Source organism: Euphorbia lathyris, chromosome 8 (genome assembly GCF_963576675.1).
Source record: "Euphorbia lathyris chromosome 8, ddEupLath1.1, whole genome shotgun sequence".
In the NCBI taxonomy this organism is placed as follows: domain Eukaryota; kingdom Viridiplantae; phylum Streptophyta; class Magnoliopsida; order Malpighiales; family Euphorbiaceae; genus Euphorbia; species Euphorbia lathyris.
This window is the reverse complement of record NC_088917.1, coordinates 34,158,717-34,179,471: the sequence shown is the minus strand read 5'-3', so window position 1 is coordinate 34,179,471 and position 20,755 is coordinate 34,158,717. Positions and strand designations below refer to the sequence as shown.

General features: G+C 33.9%; 1 protein-coding gene across 2 annotated transcripts; it reads left to right on the top strand.

Annotated features, from left to right (window-relative positions):
* Positions 1 to 4,998: 4,998 nt before the first annotated feature.
* On the top strand, positions 4,999 to 18,840 carry LOC136201990 (endoribonuclease Dicer homolog 3). 2 transcript variants are annotated; one of them, XM_065992392.1, is made up of 26 exons: positions 4,999 to 5,183; positions 5,269 to 5,376; positions 5,452 to 5,632; positions 5,777 to 5,890; positions 6,311 to 6,445; positions 6,558 to 6,627; positions 7,988 to 8,052; positions 8,142 to 8,273; positions 8,397 to 8,549; positions 8,682 to 8,811; positions 10,798 to 10,903; positions 10,978 to 11,170; positions 11,255 to 11,415; positions 11,559 to 11,777; positions 11,867 to 12,129; positions 12,507 to 12,778; positions 12,863 to 13,374; positions 13,502 to 13,593; positions 15,088 to 15,302; positions 15,402 to 15,611; positions 15,945 to 16,421; positions 16,583 to 16,855; positions 16,935 to 17,261; positions 17,471 to 17,648; positions 17,981 to 18,092; positions 18,178 to 18,840. In XM_065992392.1, the coding sequence occupies exons 2-26, from the start codon at positions 5,285 to 5,287 to the stop codon at positions 18,398 to 18,400; spliced, it is 4,905 nt and encodes a 1,634-aa protein (XP_065848464.1). In that variant the 5' UTR covers positions 4,999 to 5,183; positions 5,269 to 5,284; the 3' UTR covers positions 18,401 to 18,840. The 2 variants fall into 2 exon arrangements, with proteins under 2 accessions (XP_065848464.1, XP_065848463.1); XM_065992391.1 differs by having other exon boundaries at positions 5,266 to 5,376.
* Positions 18,841 to 20,755: the final 1,915 nt, after the last annotated feature.

Genomic DNA, 20,755 nt, shown 5'->3' with positions numbered 1-20,755 from the left:
ATCCCTCCATATGACCAAGTCTCATATGTCATAGCTTTGTCATATCTTCCGGGTCAATATCTGATGATGCAACATTAGCTGAACCTGTAACAGTGGAACCTTGCATGAAATACAAATTACCATGTTTGACACCTTTCAGAATCACATCAGAACCTTTACAAACATGCAGAACTCCATCTTTTCCTGACCAGTTGAGACCCCTGCTGTCTAGCAGACTTAAAGATATCAGATTCTTCGTCATCAACGGAACATGCCTGACTTCGTTCAACATGAAGAACTTACCATCATGTGTCCTCAACTTGATCGAGCCTATTCCAACTGCCTTACAGACATGACTATTAGCCATTGAAATATTACCTCCATCTACCTGCTTATAAGTTGAAAACCACTCTCTCATTGGAGAGATATGACAAGATGCTCCTGAATCAAGAACCCACACATCAGAGTGATGTGTGTCCATCAGCAACTAGAACAATGTCATCTTCAGAGTTGGTGTCACCATCTGCTACAACAACAGAATCTGGTTGACTTTCTGATTTCTTCTTCTTCTTTGGACAATCAGTTTTCCAATGTCCTTTCTCTTTACAGTAGTTACAGGTTTCGTCTAGCTTGGGACCTTTTAAGAACGGCTTCTTAGACTTATTCTTTCCACCATTTCCCTTTCCCTTACTGCCGCTAGCAACAAGTCTAGAGGCCTGGTTATCTGCACCTGGATTGTTCGCCTTATGACGCAACTCCCTGCTATGAAAAGATGACCTAACTTCTTCTAGAGTCACAGTATCTTTACCAACAATAAATGATTGAACAAAATTCTCATATGAAAATGGTAAAAACACCAAAAGAACCAAAGCAACATCTTCATCTTCAATTTTCACATCAATATTACGCAATTCTAATAATAATGTGTTCAATTGATCTAAATGATCCCTGAGTTGCATACCTTTTTGCATTCGCAGACCAACCAGACGTTGTTTCAGAAGAAGTTTGTTTGTTAGAGATTTCATCATGTATAAACTCTCTAACTTCATCCACAGACCAGCAGTAGTCTCTTTGTCTGAGACCTCAGTGATGACGTCATCTGCGAGGCACAACATAATTGGTGAATGTGCCTTTTCTTCCAGAATTGCCATTTCAGCAGTGGCATCCCCCATTGCCTTGTTCAACGGCATCTAAAGACCTTTTTGTTTCAACAAAGCCCGCATCTTGATCTGCCATAGACTGAAACTATTTCTCTTAGTAAACTTTTTGATTTTTACATTCATAGCAGACATCTTTCTCTCCAGAAAACAGAACAACGATCTAAAACCGAAAGCTCTGATACCAGTTTGTTGTGCGGAATTTAATGAAAGATAAATAAAAGAACAAATAAACAATCGAAATACAGATTTATGTGGTTCACCAACGTTGTGCTGGCTAATCCACGGGCAGAAGGAGAATAATATTTTATTAGGAGGCCGAAGAACTGAATACAAATTAGGTTTACATAATAGAGTATTTATAGTACTCAAAATAACCTATAAATGTTATGACTATTTAATAATGTATTAAAGAGTCTTTGAATGCTCAAGTGAGAGTTACCTACTTAATGCCTTCTTAATACCCTCTTTAACTGTGTTAAAGTTAAGAAGTTACAAAGAAGACTTTCATCATCCATTAATCTTCTCTTTAATTGCATTAAAGCGAAACCCCCGTGTGTTATACCAATTCAAGGGTACATAAATTACAAACATCACATAAAATAACTTATTTTATAAAAAAATAGATTCGATATTGTTCAAATTAAAATATTATATTATTATAAATTTGATTATATGTTTCTAATAAAAAAATACACTAAATAATAATAATATAATAATATTACTTATATTACTTTTTGTATTTGCATTAATATAATCATTTTTTTATATAAAATTAAATTAAAGAACATCGATATAAATTAATTAATGGTAGAAAGATAAACCTATTATTTATATAACATTTATGTATGGAGAGACCATGTAATTATTTTTTTAGAACTCGGGGACTTTATGGTGTATTATTGAAAATAGAAGGACTAACGAGTATAATGTGTACAATCCTAGGGACTAATAAATTATCTACCCTTTAAATTGTAGAGACTTTTCAAACTATAACAATTATATATAAAGTACAATCCTAAAGTTTCCTTATTAGTTCCTCTCAACTTAATGGTGGATGAATCATTAACTTGTCCCGAAGATGTTGAAATCCTGACTTAGACAATGACTTGGTGAAGATATTTGTTGTTTGATCCAAAGTGGATATGTAACACACAAGAAGTTGTTTTTTGGAAACCCTATCACGAACAAAGTGAAAATCAAGTCTTAAATGTTTAAAACAATCATGGAATATTGAATTTGCTCTTAAATAACTAGTGGTCACACCATAAAATAGGAGCGGATAGACAAATTCCAATTTCAACCATTAGCATTTGAATGCAGACAATCTTTCATATGCAAGAGAAGTCAAAGCACGACATTTTGCCTCAGTGGATGATCGAGAAACAATGCATTTTTTCTTTCATTGCTAAGAAACCAAGTTAGAATAAAAAACCACGTACCCAAATTGAGATTTTTTTTTATCATTTTGATCACCCATAATCAGCATCAGCAAAACCAATTATAGAAAGGGAGGCACTTCGCTTAAGGTTACTATTATGGTTCTTACATTTTGGCATTTCACCCTTAATCATGCATCATTAGTATTAGTTACTAGATATAGTTTTTACATTTTGGTTTAAATGTGCTGGGACCAAGAAGTAGAAGGCCAATGAACCAAGAGAGAATGAGACTGAGCATCAGATGTAGCCCTATAAGAGGGTAGTACCATTATATCTTCTATTGTTGGCAGGGCCGTCTTAAACATTTTTGAGGTCCTGTGCTAAATGAAAAATTGACTCGTATTCATTTAAAAAAATTAATACTTTCATGTAATTTTTCTACAAAATGAAACACCAAAATACTTTTAATTTGATTTTTAACATAATAAATATAATTAAAATAATTAAATTAGATATTGTATAATAATAATAACAAAATTGGGCCCCTTAAGACTCTTAGAGCGTTAATTTTCTGGATAAATTAATATTCACTTAATTTTTTACATAATAATTAATAACAATAATTTATTTAGATTTGTAAAATTAAAAAAATTAGGCCCTCTAAAATTTGGGGCCCTGTGTGGGAGAGCTCCTTGTACACCATTCTGCTACTCCCCTGATTGTTGGATATGTTTTATGTTTATCTCTAGATAGTATTGTACGTTATTTTTGGGTGTTTCTATTTTGGATTAGGACACCTTTTATGCTTTTCATATTGGATATGAATAACTATCATATTATTTGGAATAATGATTTTGAACGTCACAGAGACGTTCTTTTATAGCATGGTATTAGTGAATGAATATCTTCTGCTTTAAAATAATCCAATGTATACTATAAGCAATGAGTGGGAATTTGAATGATTGAATCTAAACCCAACATACATTTGCATGAATCATCTAAAGACATATAAACACATAGCACACCTTGAGACTTAGAGGATAGAGTGTTCGTTCCCTTATTATTGAGATGAAAGAGAAACATTAAATCGTTTACAAGTTTTAGATTGAAGGGAGCAGAGATTGAGAGTAGTCTGCATCGTGTCCCGACAATCCGCTAGGCGGATTGTCCCATGACCTTGTACAGTCCGCTTGGCCGATAGCAGTTGTATTATCAAAATACCATTTTTATCCTTTGTATATTGAAACCTCAACAAGATGAAAATTAACATATAAAATGTTACTTATACTCAATTTTAAGATTTGATATATATTAAATTTTGTTCTAGTTAATATTCGATTTTAGTGTATACAAAACACTTCAAGTTGCATTTATAGTTGCAAAAAAAGAAAGAAGATATCATCAGAACAAAAAGAACTAAAGGCACACAGGCAATAAAAAGCACAAGGAGCAAAAACAAAATTTGAAAGAGGAAAAGTTTGTCTTTTGGTATAAAATCTATTGTCAAAATGCAAAAAAAAAAAAAAAAAAACATCCAAATAAAGGTTTTGAAAAAAAAAACATCCTAACACTAATTTGTTAATTAAACACAAATTAATACCATTCAGTAAAACCTAAATTAATAAAGTCAATGACAAATAAAACATTTTTAACATTAATTTGTCAATTAAACATGAATTAATATTATTAATGATAAATTAAAATCATTCTTTTTTCCAACACTAAATATCCCCATCTAAAATTAACACATTATAAATAATGATATATATGACACATATATCAATTTTTGAAGAAAAATAGTTTAAGAGATGTTTGTTACATCTTTCTTGAAGCAACGTTTATCGTTTTACTTTAAACCGTATGAAATATAGTGTTTAGTTAAATTTATAAAAATAACATTTGATTTTTTTTATGAAAATAATAACATTTGAAGTTTTTTTTTATAAAAAATTGTTTATATTTATTTGATATGGAGAAAATTATTATTCTTAATTCTATTTTAGTATATTTTTAACCTTATTTTCATTTTTATAAGTTTTTTTTAAGCCATTGTTTGGGAGAAGGTTAATGGAAGTAAATGAAAGTAATGGAAGGTTAAGTATTAAGTTAACATTGTTTGTGAGTTATTTCTCGTCTCTGCAGAGTAAATTTAACTTTCTTTCCCCTTTATATTTAAACTCTCAAACGAAGTTAAACATTTAACTCCATTTACATTATATACGCTCTTAAACAAAGTTAATTTTTAACTTTCTTTTTTTTCATCACTTCCCTTCCATTTCCATTATCTCCTTTAACTCTTATGTGCATTAACCTCCGACGTTCCAAACAAAGCATAAAGTAATAAAAGTTTTAATTAGGAAACATGTAACGGAAAGTCAAACACAACCTAGTCCAAATAAGATATTTGGTTTTAGGCGGAGTAGGCGCGTGAATTGCACCTTCTTTATATGTATATATAAAAGAAGTTCTCTGGTCCTGCTTCTACTTCGAGTTTAGCGGCGGAGAGAAAGAATCGTTTCCCCAAACAGTACTTTCTTTCCGGTGCTTTTCTTTCGCTTCTCCTGAAAGGCTGAAACTCACAGAGTACGGATCAGACACAGCAATCCCTTTGCGAATTAAGAAGAAACTTGCTTTCAACAACATTCAATTCCAAACAACAAAAACTGTACTTTTCTTTCCAACCCGTTCTTTTGTTCACGCCTTTCTTATTCCTTCTTAATTCTTCTTCTCATACAAAAAGTTAATAGCAGGAGAAGCTTCACTGATATGAGCAAATCATCGGATTTGGGTTCAAATGCCCCTGATGCTACTCAAGAATCAGTTCCTCCCGCCTCTGGCGGGGACTTCATTCCCAGAAGGTTGAAAACTTCACTGAGTTTTGTGATTAAAACGTGGTTTGTGGTTGCATTCTGATTTTTCTTTGTTTTTTACAGCTACCAGAAGGAGGTTTTTGATGTGGCTATGAAGAGAAACACTTTGGCCGTGTTGGAAACCGGCGCTGGAAAGACTATGATTGCAGTGATGCTGATCAGAGAAATTGGCGGAGCTATAAAGTCCGCTGGAGATAAGAGATTGATTATTTTCTTAGCACCCACCGTTGTTCTTGTCAAACAGGCATGTGTTCTTTCCAAATTTGGGGTTTTTTTTTTCTTCCTATCTTTTGTTGTTTCTATGTTATCTTTTCAATGCTTTCCCTCTCAATGTGGCTATCTATGTTAGTGGTTTATGTGCGAGAATTATGCCATTTTCTGCATGCAGCAAGGTGTGATTATTAAAGACAATACGAATTTGGATGTCGAAGAGTACTATGGATCCAAGGGTGTAGACGACTGGACTCTGCAGTCATGGGAAAAGGAGATTGCTGAGCACGATGTAAGTTTACTTATTAACAACTCAAATCCATCTGTTCTCTCTGTTTATACATGTCAGTCTATTCATACAACTGTGTTACTGGTTTACACACAGCCAATGTTGCATATCTGAACAGCTTTCTGCTAGTTGTGGTTGTACTTGATCCCAGCATAAGTTAATTCAGTTTTCCTTCATAACCAAAGAAGTTCTCCTTACCTGAATTTACTCTATAGTTCATGTAATTTGATTGTTTTTCTTCCATTTTCATTGCCACTTTAGTGCTGCAATTGTAGAGAATGAGCAACCAAGGATAATAAATGAGAAAAGCCGTGCAGACAGTGTTCCATGATTATGAATTTGTGATCCATGTTTAAAAGTTGGAACTTGGTTATGTTGATGTCAGAGTAATGAGAAATCATATGGTTTCTTCTTACCTTGTAGGTATTCGTGATGACACCACAGATCCTTTTGGATGCCTTGAGAAAGGCATTCTTGAATCTAGAAATGGTATCATTGATTATAATTGATGAGTGCCATCACGCTACTCGTAATCACCCTTATACAAAAATAATGAAGGTTAGATCTCATTTTTATGATTCTTTTTACTCTCTGATTCTTTTTTTTCCCTCTAGAAATATCTGAATTGTTTCTTTAATGATGAAAAATAACATTCTATTGTTTGGATCAGGAATTCTATCGCAAATCAATTAACAAGCCAAAGGTATTTGGAATGACAGCATCCCCGGTTGTTAGAAAAGGTATAAGCTTTTTCTTTATGGTGGCATGTTTTTTTTTTTTTTGACTGAATCATCCTAAAAAGTAGAACATGAAATTGACTCCAAATAGTTTCTTTTTTAACCTTGTATTGTATGTCTATGATCCATTTGTTTAGCTCTTGATTTCAACTGTAGCATCTCGCTGAGTGCATTCACTGTTTAGCTTCAAATCAATGTTCCTTGCTCTGATGCTTGGTGTTTGATGATTGTGTTTCTCTATGTCATATTATTTCTACTGGGAAATAGAACATTCTTTAACTGAGAACATATATTATTGTTATGCAACTTAGAAAATCTCATTACTTTTTGTGGTTTTGACCTTGGCTTTACTATTATTCATATCCGTGAAGAGTTGTTTCTTAAACTGAAATTTGTACATGTGTTTTAAGTTGGATAATTTACCATTCGAGTAGAGTCGGCTCCATTTCAAGTCGACTCTATAGGCAGAATGTGAATCGGCCGAGTCGTCCGATTCCACCGATTCATGAATTAAGAGGAAAAAACCAGCGGCAATTAAGAGTTTTTACAATTTTGGAATATGTCAAGTTTAATTAAAGGGAGGAATGACTTTTTGTGCGCAAACAACCAATAAGGATTAAACTAAATGAATGAAAAAAAAATCAATAATTAAAATTCTAAGAATCAAGACAGATTACAATAAAACTTGTGAGTTGTTGTGACTTTCCAAATTACAATTACATAGGACTCTTTGTAGAATAAATCAACAGATTAATTCCATTCCATCGTCCTTCATCAAACTTCCTTCTTTTCTTTCCATTGTGGAGCACTTACACTTACACAACTTTCTTCAAAATTTCAAAACCAAAAATAGTTGATCATGATTTCATGGTTTTTAATCATCCTAAAGATACAACAAGACTCTGAAAACTCTACTAAGTTCTAAACTCAATGAATTGGGTTCCTACTTGCATTAGATTTGAATTTTAAGTACTTGGTTTATATGACTTTTTTTACAAATTAAAATTGCATGTCTAGACCAATATTTCATAAAATTTGAATTTTAAGTACTTGGTTTATATGATTTTTTTTTTACAAATTAAAATTGCATTTCTAGACTAATATTTCATAATATTTTAATTCCAACATGGTAAATATTTTATTTTTTTTATAATATTAAGAATTTGAACTGAATCTTACTATTCGATTCACGAGTGAAATCTGGATTTGAGAACTATGATCCAGAAAGAGATTGCCTTTTGTGTATACAGGTCTGGCTTGTCATTGTTTGCCAAGTTGCTTTATCCTTTTGGGGCGCTTATGGTTTGCATTTACTATCAAGTTTGTGTTTGCTGAAGCTATTCCTGTCAATGATTGAATCTAGGTGTCTCCTCATCTATGGATTGTAAAGATCAATTATTAGATCTTGAGAGCCTATTGGATTCCCAGGTATCTTTTGATCAGATTGTGCTTGCCCTGCATGTATCATCAATTTTTTTTAATCATGACACCACTTCTTGCTTGTTTTTGTGCTTCAGATTTATACAATTGAAGACAAAGCTGAATTAAATTTACATGTTCCGTCTGCGAGAGAAAAATGTAGATTTTATGACAAAGAGCAGTTTGATCTCTCAGATTTAAAATCGAAGATTGAATCCTCATGGTCCAAGGTATTGTTACACTCTGTAAATGCATATATATTAAGCAGTTTCAGTTAGCAAAAGCTTCTTTTTTTCTCTGTTTTTTTTTTTTTGCCCGAGGAGATGCTAAGATACTTTTATTTGTTTGGACAGTTTGATGCTGCAATGCTAAATTTGCAAGGATCAACAGGTAGCAATTACAAAGATGTGGATGAAAAACTTAAGGTACTGCGGCAGCGACTGTCCAATGACTATACAAAAATTTTGGGTTGTATGGAAGATCTTGGCCTCATATGTACTTATGAGGTGATCCATTGTTAACTCTCCTCTATTTTAATTGCAATTTTGTTAACATTTTGTTTATGACTTGTCCCCCATTCAAGATAAAAGCTCTTAACATTCATCTTCTCTTTTGGTTGTAATACTTCTTGCTTGTAGGCTGTCAAAGTTTGTCTAGAGAATATCCCCAACTCCATTAAGGAATGTGGACCCTATAGAGAAATTTCTGCACAGCATAAATTTTTCCTTGAGGAAGTATTAAGCATAATAGCAGTGTCTTTATCACATGGTATGCTATTTTTTGCTTAAAGTTACTGATTTTTGTTCCAAGATAACGATAATTTTCTTGAGTTTGTTTGAAGATTTATATTGTTTATTTAATTTTTAGCCTGGATGTTTTTGTTATCCAATGTCCTATGCTTGCGCTTCATATGGCTCGAATCACTCTATTAATGGTGATACTTTCTTCCCCTACTGGTGAGTTGTGTAGGACAGTGGCATTTCTGGTATGAGTAATTAGTATATAAGTTATGTTATATAGAGAAGGAAAGGAGGATGGTTTTGGGTTGTTTGGCTGCCTTTAGCAGTGGCTCTACTTCAGTAGAGATGGAGATTTCTCCTGTGGGGATTAGAGGGTTAGCTCTATCCATTTTTATCATTTTCTCATCTTTGTTGTCCTATATATATCAATATATCAGTGTTTTTCTATTATAAGCCATCTTTGAGATTGAGTTTCTGTCCACTTTTCTGTTCAAATATCTCAAACTTTTTGTTTCTTTTAGAGATTCCTTTGTTTATTTATTTTCTAGTTCTGGAAGTTTCATGCATTCAATGTCCTCTGATTACTTCTCACATTATTGATGCTTTCTTCCTCTACTTAGTCTATGAAGCTCCATCAATTGTTTCATAATACTAAGCTATTGCAAGAGTCATTGTCAACAATTTTCAATTCAAACATTCCCAACTTTTGAGTAAACACTGGGAGATTAATGAATGATTGATTCTTTCACATCTTCAAAGATGCATAATTGTTTCTTTCTTTTCTGACTTTGACACTTTTAATTAAGGTTAAATATCTACCATAGGACACCATCTCTGCCGTTATTATCTGCACTTAGGCTGCCTATCTATGAATGACAGATTCTGATACAATGGAAGGGTTTTGCTATGCAAGCCATACTTAAAAGTTCAAAGAAAATAGTTTCACAACAACCTCCCTACCCACTTGCCTCATTCTTACACTCTTATTCCCTCTACTTTCTGTTATCATAAGGAAAACATTTCGAATGAGTAAATTATTCCTATGGCGAATGATGAAATATCTCTAAAAAGATGATTATTTTGGCTTTAAAAATTATACAGGGAATTAATTTCATTTGCTATGCAAGCCATACTTAAAAGTTCAAAGAAAATAGTTTCACAACAACCTCCCTACCCACTTGCCTCATTCTTACACTCTTATTCCCTCTACTTTCTGTTATCATAAGGAAAACATTTCGAATGAGTAAATTATTCCTATGGCGAATGATGAAATATCTCTAAAAAGATGATTATTTTGGCTTTAAAAATTATGCAGGGAATTAATTTCATTTGATGGAAAATGGCAATTTTTTTTTGAGTGGTTTGTTGCATTATTTCATTGCTAAAGGAATTATTCAGTTAGCATTTCACATTTGAACTTGTTTTCCTGCTTCTGCAGCCTTAGTAGTTTAGAACTGGTCGACATTCTTGTATGCATATCTTGAAAATAAAGTCTCTTTTAACTTGCAGGTCTACATGAAATAGTAGCTTTTCCAAGATCCTTTTCTAATTCTTCACCTTTTTTCTCTCTCTTTTCTTTTGGCTACAAGTGCCAGTTGGCCCCTGAACTTGTAGTTGACGCTAATTTAGCCAGAAATGACTTTTTTGCCCAAATTCAGTCCAACCCATTGACTTGACTTGCCCTTTTCGGCATTTGTGAAACACTGAGTTGACTGACGAGCTGGACTGAATTAGCCGAAAAATTAAGCATGGGGAGTTTGGCCGTGGAGGTAATTTTGGGCTAAATTGGCTGGCAATTGTAGGTTTAGGGGCTAAATTGGACTTATAGATTGTTTAGGGGCTAAATTGGACTTATAGCCTTTTCTTTTTCTTTTCTTTTTGTGTGGCACTTATTATAATATATTTCTGCAGTCCATTAGCTTGGTTCAGTTAAGGCAATCTGCTGTGTTAGGTTCCTGCTCTGTGTGTGGTTTTTTTACTTTTTGGTTAAAAGACATACTTTTCTTTTACTCAGGTGCGGATAATTTCCTGGATCATCAGTTTGACTTCATAAAGGCAATAAATATGGGTCAAATATCTCCAAAGCTATATGAACTGCTTCAACTTTTCCTATCTTTCGGGTAATGAAAAATCGGTTGTATGTTTCTTTTAGTGTGATTGGCTGTCAATTCTTTTCCATCTTTTCTTGTTGCAGAGAAGCTACGGAAATATTGTGCCTCATATTTGTGGATAAAATACTTACTGCTAAAGTAATTGAAAGATTTGTGAAGAAAGTTGCAGTTTTAGGGCATCTCGCTGTTTCATATGTTACCGGAACTAATTCATCAAACGATGCATTGAAACCTAAAACGCAAAAGGAAACACTGGAATCATTTTCCTCCGGAAAGGTGTCTTCATACATTTCATAAATTAATTCATACGAAATTATGGTGTTTGGGTAACTAGTAACTGATGAATAACCCCATTTGCAGCTTAACCTATTATTTTCCACTGATGTGCTGAGGGAGGGAATTTCTGTGCGAAACTGCTCTTGTGTAATATGTTTTGATTTGCCAAAGACTGTTTGCTGTTATGTTCAGTCTCGAGGGCGAGCTAGACAGAGTGATTCCCAATACATCATGATGCTTGAGAGGTGATGGCCTTTCTGTTGTAATATACATGGTTTGTCTCTTTTTAGTGTTTGTTACGGTAGTAGGTTGACTCCGTAATTACTGCTACATTTGTATTTCATTCAATGAAGAAGTAGAAAAATGATAAATGTGTTTATATCTGTAGGGGAAACACAGGACAAAAAGATCTACTATTTGATTTCATCAGGAGTGAATGGCTAATGACTAATACAGCTATAAATAGAGATCCTGATGTTTGGACTCCGAAGGCATGTACATCTGAGGAAATCAAAGCATATGTTGTGGATGTGACTGGAGCATCTGTTACTGAAGAATCTAGTGTTAACCTCATATACCGATACTGTGCCAAGCTTCCTGCTAATAGGTATAGAAATGTATATGTAAACAGCACTTTCCTTTTGCACAAGTCCCCGACTTTCCTTTTAATTTTAATCAGCTGCACCATTTTATTAGGTATTACACACCGAGGCCTACTTTTGAGTTCCAACATTTGGAACAATCATGCCAGTGTACACTGAACTTACCTGCCAGTGCAGCTTTTCAAACAATAGCTGGTCCTCTATGTCGGAGTCAAAACTTGGCAAAGCACCTTGTATGTTTGGAAGCTTGTAAGAAGCTACATCAAATGGGTGCCCTGGATGATCATCTAGTTCCCTCAATCGGAGAGCCTATAGAAAGTAATAGTAGTTTGGGAACTAAAGAATCTGCAGGAGCAGGTATATATGTATGCATGTCAACATTCTGTTCATATGAAGTTTGTAGCAATTTGAGAATTTTGAGGAGCATTTTGGTGGAACATTAGCTGAAATAAACTAAAAGCACTAGTGGAGAGAGTAATTAAACAAAAACACCTCAGTTCCAAAGTACAATTTTACCTGGCAAAGAATGAAATGGAAATGCTTAACAATCATTGATTATTTAATCTAGTTATGCTAACGTACTCGGGATTTGAATTCTGAAGATGAGATAGTACCTGTGGCTGTTCAAGCACGATTGTGTTTGTATTTTATTCTCTCTTTTTTGTATCAATTTGTCTCTGCTTGCTTTTCCCTTTTGCACATCTGTTCTCAATTCCAAAACTAACATTCTGTAGGAACTACAAAAAGGAAGGAATTGCATGGAACAACCAGAATTCATGCGTTATCTGGGAACTGGGGAGGGAAGCTTGATGGAGCCACATTTCATGCATACAAGTTTCAGTTCTCTTGTAGTATTATCAGCGAGACTTTTCCTGGATTCGTTCTTCTAACTGAATCAAAGCTTGATGATGATGTTGGAAATATTGAATTGGATCTTTTCTTGCTCAGAAAGACAGTTAAGGCTTCTATTTCTTCTTGTGGACAAATGCAATTAGATGCTGAAAAGGTAAAAATATATGCTCGTTTTTTGGACAAGACTTGGTTTAGGAAGTTTTAATTGAATTCCCTTTTTGTTTCTGTTCTTTATCAGATAGCCAAAGCAAAATGCTGCCATGAACTTTTTTTCAATGGATTATTTGGGAAGTTGTTTACGGGCTCGAAATCTAAACCGCCTAGAGAATTTTTGCTTCAGAAAGGAACAGGTTCACTTTGGGACTCGTCAAACATGTATTTGCTACTACCGCTTGAGACACTTGGTGCTTCAACTGATGAATCCTTGGAAATAAATTGGAGGGGAATGATTGCTTGCACTGAGGCTGTAGAATTTCTGAAGAAGAATTCTTACTCAGGTGTTGATGGGGAACAATCATCACCTTGTAGAGCTGGCTCATCTATTACAGAGTGTGGTAGTTCCAACTCTATCTACTTTGCTAATATTTTAGCTGATGTAGATAAGGTGAAAAATACGGTGGCAGTGGCAATTCACACTGGAAAAATATACTCTGTTCTTGACCTGGTGAGTGATACAGCTGAGAGTCCGTTTGAGCACAGTCCTGGTGAACCAACGAAGTATTCTTCATATGTTGAGTACTTCGACAAAAAGTAGGTTATTTATGTTTCTAGATGATTTTTTTTTTTTTTTTTTTTTTAATCTTTTCTGAATATCTTAACCCCCTGGGAATTGTTTATGGCATCCTTGTTTGACTTCAGAAAACTATTATCTTGTTAGGTATGGAATTGCACTGAGGCATCCTGGGCAGCATTTGTTACTGCTAAAGCAAAGCCATAAGCCACACAACCTGCTTTCTAACAATGATGAAGGTTCGATAGAAGTTCTTAACATATTAGCATTATAAGGTGTTCTAAAATTAATTAAATTGGTTTTATTTATCACATAAAAATTATAAATATAAATATTAAAATTAAAATTAATCTATTAAGTTAAATGATGGTATTAGAAGTTACATATATATATTATACAAGGGTTTTTGTTAAAAGTATTTAAAAACTTCAAATTTATTTGTTGACTACTTATAATCTATGACTGTTGTTTGTTATATCTTTATTTTAAATTTATGATATATTATGTGCTTATATTATTTTATAATTTTATTTGGCATTATAATTAGACTTAAGCTTTTAGTGATTAATTAATAATTCCACTTTTAGTACTCTATTTTTATGAAACACTATTAATGATTAAAAACAAAAAATGTAGGTTAATGATGGAAACAGTAGGTTAACTGATTATAACGGACTAGGTTTAAGTTTTCTATATAATGTTTAATTGACATAATCTTGCACTTGCTTAATGGATTGGTCAACTGACAATGAGCACCCCTAAAGTCCAGTCGTATGGGCTGACTTCTTGTTTTTTAGTTGAACCAAGTTCAAGATTATTAATTATCCTCATTTGGACTCAATTTAATTTATAAACTTGAATTTAAGTCCAAATGCCATATATAAAACCTAAATAATAATTTTGTTACTGCCTACATACAAACCAAATTAAAAAAAAAAAAAAAAAAAAACCGTTTTGTCATGAAAGTTTAACACTATATTCACGGTAGCACGTTTTACTTACATTAGTACTACCTACTAGAGTAACAACGGACATTGATAAATATTTGTACAATCACAATCCAACAACATAAATCCTTCTTACCTATTAATTAGAATTTTTATACCATCTACTTGATATAAAATTTTGCAAACAGTAATTGACAAGTTATATAGAGAATAATATTGAACAACCAATATGCACATAAAATTTATTATTATGTTACAAAATCTCTACTCATGCATGAAACAATATAAAAATTTGCAAACAGTAATTGACAAGTTATATAGAGAATAATATTGAACAACCATCTACTTGATATAAAAATTTGCAAACAGTAATTGACAAGTTATATAGAGAATAATATTGAACAACCAATATGCACATAAAATTTATTATTATGTTACAAAATCTCTACTCATGCATGAAACAATATTAAAAGATGTGTAGATAACAAGGTTTTCGGTTTGTTAATTAGAGTGAATAACATATGCATCATTACTTTTGGTTTTGTTAACTACTGTTTCTCAATAATGAAAACCCAAACATGAAATTGGTGTAAAGAAACTAAACATACCAGTTTGGTGAGTTATTTTCTCGTTTTGTTTTTAGTTTTCTTTGCTGCTCCTGCCTACTGCAGCTCTGCTAGTGGTCATTGTTAACAGACTAAAGACATTTGTCCAACTGGAAGAACTCTGAGCAATGCAGTTTTTCTGTAGTTACCTGATTTTTAATGTGTTTTTCTAATTGATTAGATACTTCAAAAAAGAAAGCGGTTGACGAAAAGCAGAGACAATTTGTTCACATGCCACCTGAACTTTTAGTCAGTGTTGAAATTCCAGCTCAGATTCTAAAATCGTTTTATCTGCTGCCTTCTCTGATGCACCGTCTGGAGTCTCTGATGTTAGCCAGTCAACTAAGAAAAGAGATTGACTGTGGTGCTCCCAACTTTTATATCCCAAGCTCGTTGGTAGGTCCCAGAAACCAGTTAATTTGCTTGCTTGATTCGGTTGTATATTTACAAGTCTTTCACTTTTTGATTCATGCAATGTAATCTTTTTGCCATCAGATATTGGAAGCTCTAACAACACAAAGAGCTTCTGAAACTTTTTCCATGGAGCGATTCGAGTTGCTTGGGGATTCTGTTTTAAAGTATTCTGTGAGCTGTGACCTCTTCCTAAGATATCCCACGAAACATGAGGGCCAACTGAGTGATCGGCGCATACAGACAATTTGTAATTCGACCTTACATAAATTTGGGATAGGTCGCAAACTACAGGTACTTGACTTAATTATCTTTTTGAGGTATTTATGAAGATTCTGAATTTTGAGCAATTACGTGGAAAGTTCTTTATAGGAAAGTCATCTGTTCTAGTATTCTTTATTTGAAAATTATGATTTCTTAATTCATGCCTAAGTAATTCAGAAGTTCTAAATAAAGTTTTTATGTTCATGTATCTGATAATCCTTTCTACTATTGAAGCTATCTGATATGCTTATTTCAAACCGGTACCGATTTTTTTTTTGTTTATTAAAGTGTGTGTATCTGTATTTCACTCGATCAATTGTGCAAAATCTATAAGAATTCATGCTGTGCTTTCTCATCTGACAGGAATATATAAGAGATAGTGCATTCATTCCTCGTTCTTGGGTTGCTCCTGGGCAGCTACCAACATACTATGTTCCCTGTAATTGCGGTGTTGATACATTAGAGGTGCCTTTGGATACCAAATTTCGAACCACTGACCCTCAAGTTAAGCTTGTCACATGCTGTTCTATGGGCCACCGTTGGATGTGTTCAAAGACTATATCTGATTGTGTTGAAGCCATGATAGGTGCGTACTATGTCAGTGGAGGACTGGTAGCATCACTTCATCTGATGAAGTGGCTTGGCATGGATATACAATTTGATCTTTCATTGGTAGATGAAGCCATTATCCGTGCTTCACTAAGATCTTATGAACCAAAAGAGAATGAGCTTGAGAGCCTAGAGTTGAAACTTGGTTATACCTTTTCTTCGAAGTTCCTCTTGCAAGAGGCCGTGACACACGCATCCATGCATGAAAAAGGAATTGGGTATTCTTATGAGGTACTAAATTGTAATTGACATAGTCCTCTTTTTGTATTTTCCTTTTTGACATTTGTGTTTTTCTACCACTTGGTTGGTAACCAAATAACTTTGCGTGAATTTCAAGTATTGCAACTGGATATGTGTAAGTCAACACTTTTTAACTTTTCAATTGTTGGCAGAGGCTTGAATTTCTTGGTGATGCTGTGGTGGACTTGCTTATTACGTGGCATCTGTATCAAAGTTACACCAGCATCGATCCTGGTGAGTTGACGGACTTGCGTTCAGCTTGTATCAGCAATGATAATTTTGCTCAAGTTGTTGTAAGGAGAAAGCTGTATGAGCACCTTCAACATTGTTCAACGGCACTTCTAAGCCACATAACAGAATATCTGAATTCTTTTACTGGATCTGATGAAGTCACCAAATCGGCTGGAGGTCCAAATGGTCCCAAGGTAAGTGCTTAAGCAGTTAGCTTGGTTTTTATTGCTTGCTTGAAGTTATGTGTTCTGATAACTCCTGTATTTACAACAGGCTCTTGGAGACCTGCTTGAAAGTATTGCCGGGGCTATGTTAATTGATACAAGGTTTAACCTTGATCAAATGTGGCAAGTATGGAAGCCGCTATTATCTCCTCTTCCAACTCCTCAAAATCTTGAGCTGGCTCCATGGCGTACACTCAACGAATTATGTGATTCTCTTGGTTATTTTGTAAAAGAGAAAGATACGAGTCAGAATGAGGCTGTGCATGTTGAGCTTAGACTACAGCTTAACGATGTCCTTTTGGTTGGAAATGGATATGACCGGAACACAAAAGCTGCAAGAGGAAAAGCAGCCTCTCAGTTGTTGAAAGACCTTGAGGTTTGCTCTTTTTTTAACTTATCAAAGTTTATACAATCTGAAACCTATACGATACTTTACTCTAGGAAATATCATGGATGAAACTTCGCCATCTGTATTTTAACTTTTGTTCTCAGAATGCTTTTAGGATTACTTCATTAGTTGTGTAAATTATTTGTGATATACTTGCATTGACATTGACTTAATAATTTTTAATTATAACCAAACAGAGCAGAGGAATGATATACACATGGGGTGATTCAAAGAAGAGGAAGCAAGATCGTTGTCATGTTGTAGACTCAACAGACGAATGCATTAATGGGGCAAAGCACAAAAAGCAGAAGCTAGAAAATCAACCACAGGCTGGATCATGCGGAGTTCTTGGCAGTCCCAATCCTGATGGCCTAGGTATGCATCATCCATGTTTAATTTGATTCTGGCAAGCAAGAGTCTACTTTTTCATCCGTTAAAGTTGCCTACCTTGTCCTTTTTCTGCAAATTCCAATAAATTGTTCATCTCTCTGATTATTTCGTAATACAGTTTACAGACCCTCAAGAATATATCCATCATTTAACTTATTCTGGACATATTAACTGAATTACCATTGCACTTGTCGAGAAAAACACTACATCTTTCTGCATGACCTTTATACTCTTCTTTTTGTACTCAATTGTTACATCAACAATACATCCTATAGAAGGTAAAATCTCATCTCATCAAATCAAAATCATTTTTGCAGTTATAGAGTCAATTAACATGAAGAAAGGAGCACCTAGAAGCACTCTTTTCGAACTCTGTAAGAAAGCGTCTTGGATGTGGCCTGTTATTGACACAACAGAAGAGAAGTCAAGGTGTGGCAGTTGGCACTTGTATATTGATATGGCTAGAGTGAGTATATACGAATGCTACATTCTAACAAAATTTTCCATCTTGCAGGACTCCTTTAATCTACATCGAAAATGGGAAAACAATAGAGCGGTTTAACAATTTTGTAACAAAAATCACGGTGAACATACCCAATCAGGGGTGCATTGAGTGCACAGGTGAAGGTAGACCGGATAAGAAAAGCGCATATGATTCAGCAGCAGTAGCTATGCTATATAAGCTTAGAGAAGAGGGGTATCTTACCATAAGCAGCGAGAGTATGATAGAGGATTAGCAATGGGAGCTGGTGAGTATAGAAGAGGAAGACATTGGCAGATCTAGTTATGCGTGGGTGGAGTTAGGATGGTTGTAAATTTGTAAATAATACTCAAACCTTTGCGCCTCTGCTGTTTTAGCCCTGGAGAGGGACAGAGCCCTGTGGGAGCAGAACTTTGGTGCTGCTATGTAAAGGTTTTAGTTTAGAAATTCACGAATCAGGAGTAGTATTATACAATCAAATTGTCTGTCTTCAAAGGGATGTCATTTTCTTTATGAAATAGGGGCTTATAATATTGCGGCAATCTGCATACTTGCTGCTGCTTAATTAGGGCTGTAAATGAAATAGGGGCTAATAAGCAGTTCAGTGTTCGGTTCAATAAAAGCTCGATCGTGTTCGTCTCGATTTGTAAACGAGCTGAGCTTGAGTACGACGAAACTCGGCTCGAAAGCTCGCGAGCAAGATCGATTATAGGTTAATGAGCAAGTTCGATTATAATGTTTATAAACATACTCGTAAGCAAGCATAACTTATAAAGGGTGAAATGTAAAATAACATAGTTTTGTGTAACCTTTAATTTTCTAGATTGTTAAAGAAATCTCAAGTCAATATAATTAATGAAAGTAGTAAATGAATTGTTCGAGAGCGAAGTTCATGAACTGAATTAACGGGCGGCTCGTGAGCAGCTTATGAACGGAATGTTAAGTTCGAACTCAAGTTTGTCAGTTTTCTAACAAATCGAGCATGAACGAGCTAATCTCGCCTCGGCTCGATTATTACGCTTAATTGCTATTTTCTTGATGAAATAATATTTACTGTGGCAATGTTATTAAGTCGGAAAAAAAACTTTTTATTCACATTTCAGCCTTCTGCTTTTTTTATTTAATAAATGCATGTATTTGTTTTGTTGAAAGTAATATAAGCACAAAATGAAAATAATATATTTTCATATGAATCAGTCAGTCAAAGTCGAATAAAATCCATGGTTATCAAGACCGGTTGGAAAAAAAAAGGCTCAAAGGTTTGACCAAGAGTTAGAGGTTCAACCGAGATTAAAAGAATAATATGAAAAATAATATTTTATCCACATTTTAACTTGTATGAATTAAAGATATAATAAAAATCCAATGTATATAAAGACTAAAAAAATGCAAAATACTCATTTTATTCTCTTATATAAGTCATCCTAGGGTATTTCACACAAATTAAGAAACATGGTCTATAAGGTCATTCGTGGCCAAGTTGGCATTTCCGTTTTGTTCATGTTTTGTACTTTTCGTTTCACATTTTTTGGTTAGTTTTTGTAAATAGATTAATTAATTAGAAAATATATTGTTGTTTTTGCATTCGTTCAAAAAAACAAAAAAAAAAGATGTAAAAAAGCGAGAAATAAAAATAAATAAATGATAGAAAAACGAAAAAAAACGGCAAAAGAAAAAGTTCATGAGCTTGAAACAAGCTCTACAAGTCCAACAATTTCAGCACCGTGCTAAAATGATAAAGCCAATGCATGGGGCTCAAATAAAATCAATGAGATATTGAATAGAAAATTACGAGACCAACTTTGACGGTTTCAGTGCAAGTAGCCATGAAGATGTTGAAGCTTGTTATGGCACAATCAACTAGGACCAAAGTACACGGACTAAAAGGAGCCGTCATAATGTAAAAAACAATCATGCGAGTATGATCATATCAATGCCCGATGAAGACAATGGGGGCAAGTTAGATCATAAAAGATAAAATCCAATGAGCGAAAATGGCGACGATGCTCAGTGGAGTCAAAATCAAATAAATAGGTCGTCAACTTTACGGTCCAGCCCAAGATGGAATTAACCAGAATCACACCGGAGTATAAGGGCGTAGCTGCAAGCTCAAGTCACTCACGATTCAATTCACAAGTTCTGAGTTTAAACTGTAAAAAACTTGAGTGAAGGTAGGTGAAGAGAGGGTTCTTTTGTTTAGAATTCTTTAGGAAGTGGGAGTGTGTTGAGCGAAATTTTTTGAGAGTGTGAGGTCAATTTTTTCAAAATTAAAATTTAAGAGTTAGAATTGAAAGACTTCTTTTATGTGCAATTTTAATTTGTTATACAAATTGCATTACACATTAAAGAGTGGACAATTATTGAAGGGTAATTTTTATTTTTTATTTTATGTAAATACTTAACCTAGGTTATAATTATATGATATAGTTAGTAAAATGAAGATGAAATAAAAATAAGAAAACAGAAAAAAGAAATAAAAAATAAAAAAGAGAATAAAAGAAAAGGAATGCAAAAGTAGGAAAAAAAATGCTATTTTTTAAGAAACCTGAGCAACCAACTTTGACGATTTTTCGGGGTATCAAATGATAGAATTTTGGTACGAGGAAAAGGA

Bases quoted from the DNA above. Each gene is read 5' to 3' on its own strand.
- LOC136201990 (XM_065992392.1), top strand. From the start codon at position 5,285: ATGAGCAAATCATCGGATTTGGGTTCAAATGCCCCTGATGCTACTCAA. The intron at 5,377-5,451 runs GTTGAAAACTTC...TGTTTTTTACAG, and splicing joins GGGGACTTCATTCCCAGAAG to CTACCAGAAGGAGGTTTTTG. The intron at 8,550-8,681 runs GTGATCCATTGT...TCTTGCTTGTAG, and splicing joins GCCTCATATGTACTTATGAG to GCTGTCAAAGTTTGTCTAGA.